This window comes from Oppia nitens, unplaced genomic scaffold, assembly GCF_028296485.1.
Source record: "Oppia nitens isolate AA-2021 unplaced genomic scaffold, nextdenovo-longstitch-racon4-pilon3 scaffold10_pilon_pilon_pilon, whole genome shotgun sequence".
Lineage (NCBI taxonomy): Eukaryota > Metazoa > Arthropoda > Arachnida > Sarcoptiformes > Oppiidae > Oppia > Oppia nitens.
This window is the reverse complement of record NW_026533189.1, coordinates 2,245,321-2,252,327: the sequence shown is the minus strand read 5'-3', so window position 1 is coordinate 2,252,327 and position 7,007 is coordinate 2,245,321. Positions and strand designations below refer to the sequence as shown.

Below are 7,007 nucleotides of genomic sequence, written 5' to 3'. Positions count from 1 at the left end.
ATCTAGTGTTTTAATATAAATTTTATAATAAATATCACATAAGTTCAAAACATAAAACATTTTTATTTTTAAAAAATGTCAAATTTTACTGAAAGAGAGTATCAAAGCGAGGAAATACCTCAAAACATAGTGATAGTGAACGCACCGGACATCGTCTTAATGGCCATCAGTTTGATATCTATATGCGGGTGCATAGCATCGCTACTATTCATTGTTTATCTGAAATCGCAACAAAACGGTCAACAAATTCATTGCCAACAACCTCTTCAACAAACACTAGACCTGACATCCACTGATGCAAACAAAGTCATTACCGTTACGCCCAGCGAAGACATACCCGTTAATAATGATAAGTATGAACGACAACGACTATGTACTCCGCCCCGACCTCCCAGTCCCGATAGGATGGTCGAGATTATGGCGCCGATAGATGAGAACATCAGTGTACCGGTCAGTGGTAGCGGTGCTCATCTATTGCGGCCACCAGTCTATGCCGTCCAGTTTTGTCACAAATCTATGTATCAATCGTTTGGACGTTTCCTACCAGACGTCCAGTAATTTTATTTAAAAAATTGTTTCAATTTTATTTTTTTATAAATATAGGTATAATTTTGTTTTTTAATATAATTATAAAACTTCACAACAATAAATTAAGCACACATATTTTATATATATAATAATAATATTAATAATCAATGTGATAGATACTCAATAATTTAAATATTAAATTTAAGTTTTGTATAATAAATACAATATTACATTAAACGTTATAAAATAAATTAGTATATTTGGTAAATAACAAGATAGACAGTATATTTATGGCATTAAAAAACTAAATGTAATTTAATTAAATTAGTCTAATGTATAATAAACTACAGTATATACTGTATTAAGCTTATAAACTGATTACAGTACGTATGGCCACATTTATTATATTAATTGAATATAAAAGACAATTAGCCTTTACCCCCACCACCAACCAGTCGGAGGATCAACAAAAATATATTAACAATATCGAGATAAAGCAATAGTGAACCCAATATATACTCTTCAGCCGATAGTTCATACTTTTTGCCGCCCAAAATCATTTGGGTGTCATAGGCCAGGAACTGGTAGTTAATCAATCATATCATAAACATTAGTGTTATATTAAAAATAATAACTAAATTCATGTTTAACATACCAACATAAATACAACGGTTCCGATACCGGCGTACAAAATCAACAATATCTTTGTGCGCATAATTAACATTAGGATAGCCATAATAATTAGGCCCAGAGAAGCTATAGATAGCACCCACCATAAGCGTGTAAAATCAAACTATTTGGTGCGTAAATTTTTTTTATTTACAATAAATTTATTATTTAAATAAATATCATGAAATAGTTTGCCTATACCTTAGTGTAACACGAAAATAGTGAGACAGCCGTACAGCACACGGCGGTAATGCCGGCGGCGGTCAACACACTGAATAGGTCATGAAAGGCGCTGATCATAGCAACCATTATACTCAACGAAATTGTCTTCATATAGATATATAATATTAAATAATTATAACTAAACAATAAGCCATTTAAATTGATAAATTTTAATCGCTCACAAATAGAAACAGTAGTATAAAATTGGTTGGATATGTGCGTCGGGGTCCGGGACAGCATATTAGTGTAATGTAGAGCACAAAGAAAAAACAACTGTCATATGGATAGATATTAATTAAATTTTGATCCACTTTATATAAATATTAATAAAATGTGTAATAATTAATTATAAAGTATAGCACATACTAAGCAAAGATATAAATCCACAAATTGTGTTGAACCCAATGTTTGATCGATGGTCTGTAAAACAATAGTTATTATATCCAAACATACCGTATATTATTATAAATATTTAATTGAGATAAATCACTATAATTAACATACGTTAATACAACAATAGCTGTCAATCCAAATGTTATAAACAACTGTAAGCTTAGTATTGAATAAACTTTTTGGACAAACATTCGCCGAATATTCTTATCGGTAAAACCGGCCCAATGGTTGACATCGGTTTCATTGGTTGTAACCTCAATATTATATGAACCACCCATTGGATCGCCACCAGCGGGGTATTGTTGTGCGGATTGGGTGTATACAGGGGGAGCCTGTGGTGGTTGGGTATAATTAAAACCCGGCGCCGGGGGTACCGCTTGACCTGAAATTGAATTGTAATTAATCAATTTATTTGATGGCAAATATCAAAAATACATAAAAATGTGTACATATATGAATTTGAATAACTAACCGGTATATCCATATGGTTCAACTAATGGCTGTGTTTGAAATGGTTGTCCAGATAATGGTACAAACAATGGTGGCTCCGCTGGCGCTTTCATGTACTGCTGGTTTTCAGTCATTTTTGTGCGAAATATACACTAATATTAATAGCAATCAATAAAAAAAAATATTATGTGACAATTTGTTTTTTAATAATTATTATTATTACACTATTACTAATTTCAATCTTACAATTTAACACAACATATTAAATATCATTTTTTTTATTGTAAAATGCAATTTGTTAATAGTTGAGTATTAAAGTATTGTAGATATAGTTATTTTTGAAATGTTTAAATTACGATAACATATCGACTTAAATAAATATTGCAATATTACTATTATATATTTAATACATGATGAATCATAACTATAGATTAAATAGACTAAAATGTAACAATATATATATATATATATATATGGTAATATATATTATATAGTTAAATATTTTACTAATAAATTTTATCTTTTATGATATCAGTAAATTTAATTGCTATGAGTATTATTATTATTATTACATTATTTAAATTAAAATGACGCCTAAATAAATTTCATATTGTTTATGATATCAATAAACTCTTACATTACATAACAATAACAATCATATCAATAGGTTGTTATGTGGTGTCTATATACAGTATATATAAGTTATATATATATATATACATACAGTATTTAAGGCTATATATAAGAGTTTATGTAATAAAATAAAAAAATTGTTAATATATAGAATCTATATTATAGATTGCTATAAAATTTTTCTGTAACTATATAAACAAACACATAAAATTTATTTATAATTTTATTATTATATTTATATATATACCATATATTACAATATTTATATTATCGCAAAAAACTATTATAATAGCATATCAGCAATCATTTTGGTTGTTAGATAACGGTATTTATTTAAAATAAGTTAACTATTAATTTATTTGCTTTTATTATAACTTACATTTATATTCTAACTTGATGATTTTTTTAGGTGAGTCATTTAAATTAAATAAATTTATTTTAAATTACTAAAATTTTGTGCAATTAGTAAAAATGTTTTAATAAATGATTAAAATATTTTAATATTAAATTTCAGTTTATTAAAAAAATTATTTTCATTTCATACAAATATATTAATATATGTATCATTTAAATAATTTTTGTTCATTTGTTTACAATTAATATTTAATTATCTTAAAGTGCCATCAATTTGTTTAGTGTGAAGAAGACTAGTATTGATTATCAATACAATATAATACAATAAATTATATTTTTTATTAAACTTAGAGATTGATTAAAATATAATTGGTATGTAATCTAAAAATTATTTTTTTTAATTGTAATTTAAATAATTTGAAATTATTTTTTAACAATTATTTTATGGGAATTATAATACATATATTTTTAAAATAGCTGTAATGTTTAGCTTTATTTTTTTTTTAAATATCTCAATAATTAATAATTGCCAATAGTTTAATAAACAAACAAAAAAAAATTACGGTAGTGCTATTATATTTAATTTCCATAAAAAAATATATAATAAAATATTTTATATATTTTTCTTGGTAAAATAAAAGATTATATTGTGCTGATAATAATAATAATATTAAGTGCACAATAATATATTTTATCGACATAATAGCAATTTATGTCAAAAATATTATATTGTATTAAATTATTGAGATTTTTGACCACAAAAAAACAACATTTTATAGCCAACTCTCAGTCCCTGCCGGCGCTGACCAGTTGAAGAACCATCAAAAATATGTAGACAATGTCCACATATAACATAATTGAGGCCATTATATACTCTTCGGGACTCAACTCATATTTTTTGCCGCCAGTGATCAGCTGAGTATCGTATGCCAGGAACTGGTGGTTAAGTGTTAAACAACAACAAAATTTTAAAAAAAAGAAAGTTTTTTCAGATTATTTAATTTCATTACATACCAGCATAAATAATACAGTTCCGATACCAGCGTAAACGATTAACAAGATTTTTGCTTTTATAAACAACATACATATGCCCATAATGAATAGGCCGAGCGAGGCAATGGCCAGAGCACCGCCCAATTTTGTAAAATCAAACTGTGCCGCAAAAAAACACGGATGTATCAATAGGACAGTTAGTACAGTAATAATAAATTTTCTGTGGTATCATTTTCAACTGACACCAACCCCACCCCAACCCCATTAGACTTACTTTAGTCCAAAACGAAAACACTGTTACGGCTGTACAGCACACGGCTGTAATGCCGGCGGCAATCAAAACACTGGTCAAGTTGTGAAACGAACAGAGCATAGCAACCATAAAACTCAATGCAATAGTCTAGACATAAAATATATATATATATATATATATTATTAAAAATAAATTAGTAGTGTTTTTTTCAAACAATTTTTTTCTGATAATACATACAAATAGCGTCAGTAGTATAAAGTTGGTCGGATAGTTACGTCGGGGACCTTTGCAGCACATGAGGGTTATGTATAGCGAAAAAAATACGACACTGTTTCAATGGGATAAAAATAAAAATAATAATTATTATTATTATTATTATCGATTAATTTAAATACTGGTACATAAAATGTTTGATACTATTCATACATCTAAGAAGTTGGTTATATCAATGATACTTACTAAGAGACCCAATAGAGCCAAGTGTTTTGTCTAACCCAGGATTTGATGGATGGTCTGAAAAAATGGTTTTAAAAAGTTTTTAAAAAAGTGGCCAAAAATGTTTTTTTTTCTCTCTCTCCCTTACGTGAGAACTACGATAGCCGTCAAACCAAATGTTATGAAGAGCTGAATACTTAGTATTGAATAAACTTTTTGGACAAACATTCGCCGTATATTCTTATCGGTAAAACCGGCCCAATGGTTGACATCGGTTTCATTTGCCGAAACGGTCACATTGTGTGATCCCGAGTTATAGCCAACGTTTGGGTCTTGATAGCCGTATGCACCTTGATGTGGTGGTGGCATTGCAAAGCCAGGTGCTGGAGGTTGCTGTTGACCTATAGATTGATACAATCCTCTTTAATAATTACTATTGTGATAAATTACAACAAAATACATACCCGGATATTGACCACCATAACCTTGTTGACCATAACCCTGTTGGTAGGGCTGTCCATAACCTTGAGGATAGGGAGGCGGCTGACCGTATGGTGGGTATGGCTGAGACATATTTTTCGGTAATTTTCACTTATTATTATTATTATCTCTTTGTTATTGTTGTTATCTAATAGATAATATCTATTAATGAAAAACGAGTTAATTATCACATTAATACAAATTCAAAACTTACTGTATATCGTATATAATAGTTATTAATAGTTTATAAAAATAAATTACATTAATTATAATAAAATTTTGACTATTATTGTCAAACAACTATACTGTAGTTTATTTAGTTTAATTATAATTAGCCAATTCTTTCAACATTATTAAACAATCATTATCAAAATTATATAATTGTATAAATAAACTTATATAATATGGTATTACTTACTTATAGTAAAATAATTAAAATTTTTAATTATACTGTATAAATATCAGTGGCAATCAAAAATAATTTYCAATAATCATTGGCAATAAAATAAAACTTAGGGTAAATAGTAAAATAACTTAATCATTATCAAAAAAATATACGATTCAAAATTATAAATTAAATTTTAGTAATAGTAGTAGTATTATGAATAATATATTATAAAATTTAAAACATATTACTACTATGATATTAGTTATTTATTTATTTATTTTAAAAAAATGCTATGACACTTTTTTTTTAGTAATGACTATATAAGCTAATAATCTGATAATCCTAAATCGTTAAATATTAAAATATATATATGTGTGCGTGCAATATGTGGGTGTATAATTTAAAACTATGTGTGAAATATGTATTTTTTCTGAGTATAATATTAGCACGTATTACACGCGCGAACAAAAAAAATTTAATAACTTACAGCTATTTAAAATAATCAAAACGCGTTGTTTAATTGAGCAGGATCAATTTATTTATACCGTAGTTATAATGCGAAATAATTTTGATTAGTAATAGTAGTAAACAATAATAAAATTTCATCAATTGATAGACATATTGAGTTCTAAAAAACCGGAGTCTTAAACARCGAYGGCAGCGATRATAGCGGCGATGCTATTGAATCACAATTATCTKGTCTATAATACGTTTGATTTAAAAAGTGACCAAGGACAAAGTTGTAGATAATCATAAACTGAATAAGATTGTAATTTTTTAATTAATTGTATGATTKGCCAGATAATTTACAGTCGATTGTTAAAAAAATTAAATAATAATAGTCAACTACAATTATCTAGCCATTAACACAATAAATTAAAAAATGACTAATTACAATYTTATTAAGTTTAAAATTATCTACAACTTTGCCCTTGRTCAYTTTTAAATCATACGTATTGTTGACCAGATAATTGTAATTAATAGCATCTMCTCTATCATCGCCGCCRCCGCTGTTTAAGACTCTCCCCTAAAAAATGTCAAAAAATAATACTAAAAATACCGTAAAGTGTTGTCAAGGTTTCATAAATTTTTGTTTTTCTTATTGAAAGTTTACTGTAATTCACTATATTATGTACATTTGTCTATGATAGTTGCGTGCGCACGTGCATGCTTTTTTTAAAAAAAATGTTTGTCATTGTTTGTCTACTG

The 7,007-nt window shown here is 27.2% G+C and overlaps 1 protein-coding gene across 1 annotated transcript; it reads right to left on the bottom strand.

Annotated features, from left to right (window-relative positions):
- Positions 1-919: 919 nt before the first annotated feature.
- Positions 920-6,378, bottom strand: LOC128965469 (protein lifeguard 1-like). Its single transcript, XM_054312177.1, has 15 exons — positions 6,286-6,378; positions 5,395-5,572; positions 5,079-5,331; positions 4,955-5,008; positions 4,733-4,823; positions 4,517-4,642; positions 4,264-4,401; positions 4,042-4,185; positions 2,285-2,414; positions 1,924-2,194; positions 1,786-1,839; positions 1,602-1,692; positions 1,399-1,524; positions 1,184-1,321; positions 920-1,109 (listed from the first exon to the last, which is right to left on the bottom strand). The coding sequence occupies exons 2-15, from the start codon at positions 5,501-5,503 to the stop codon at positions 957-959; spliced, it is 1,878 nt and encodes a 625-aa protein (XP_054168152.1). The 5' UTR covers positions 5,504-5,572; positions 6,286-6,378; the 3' UTR covers positions 920-956.
- Between the last annotated feature and the right edge of the window lie 629 nt (positions 6,379-7,007).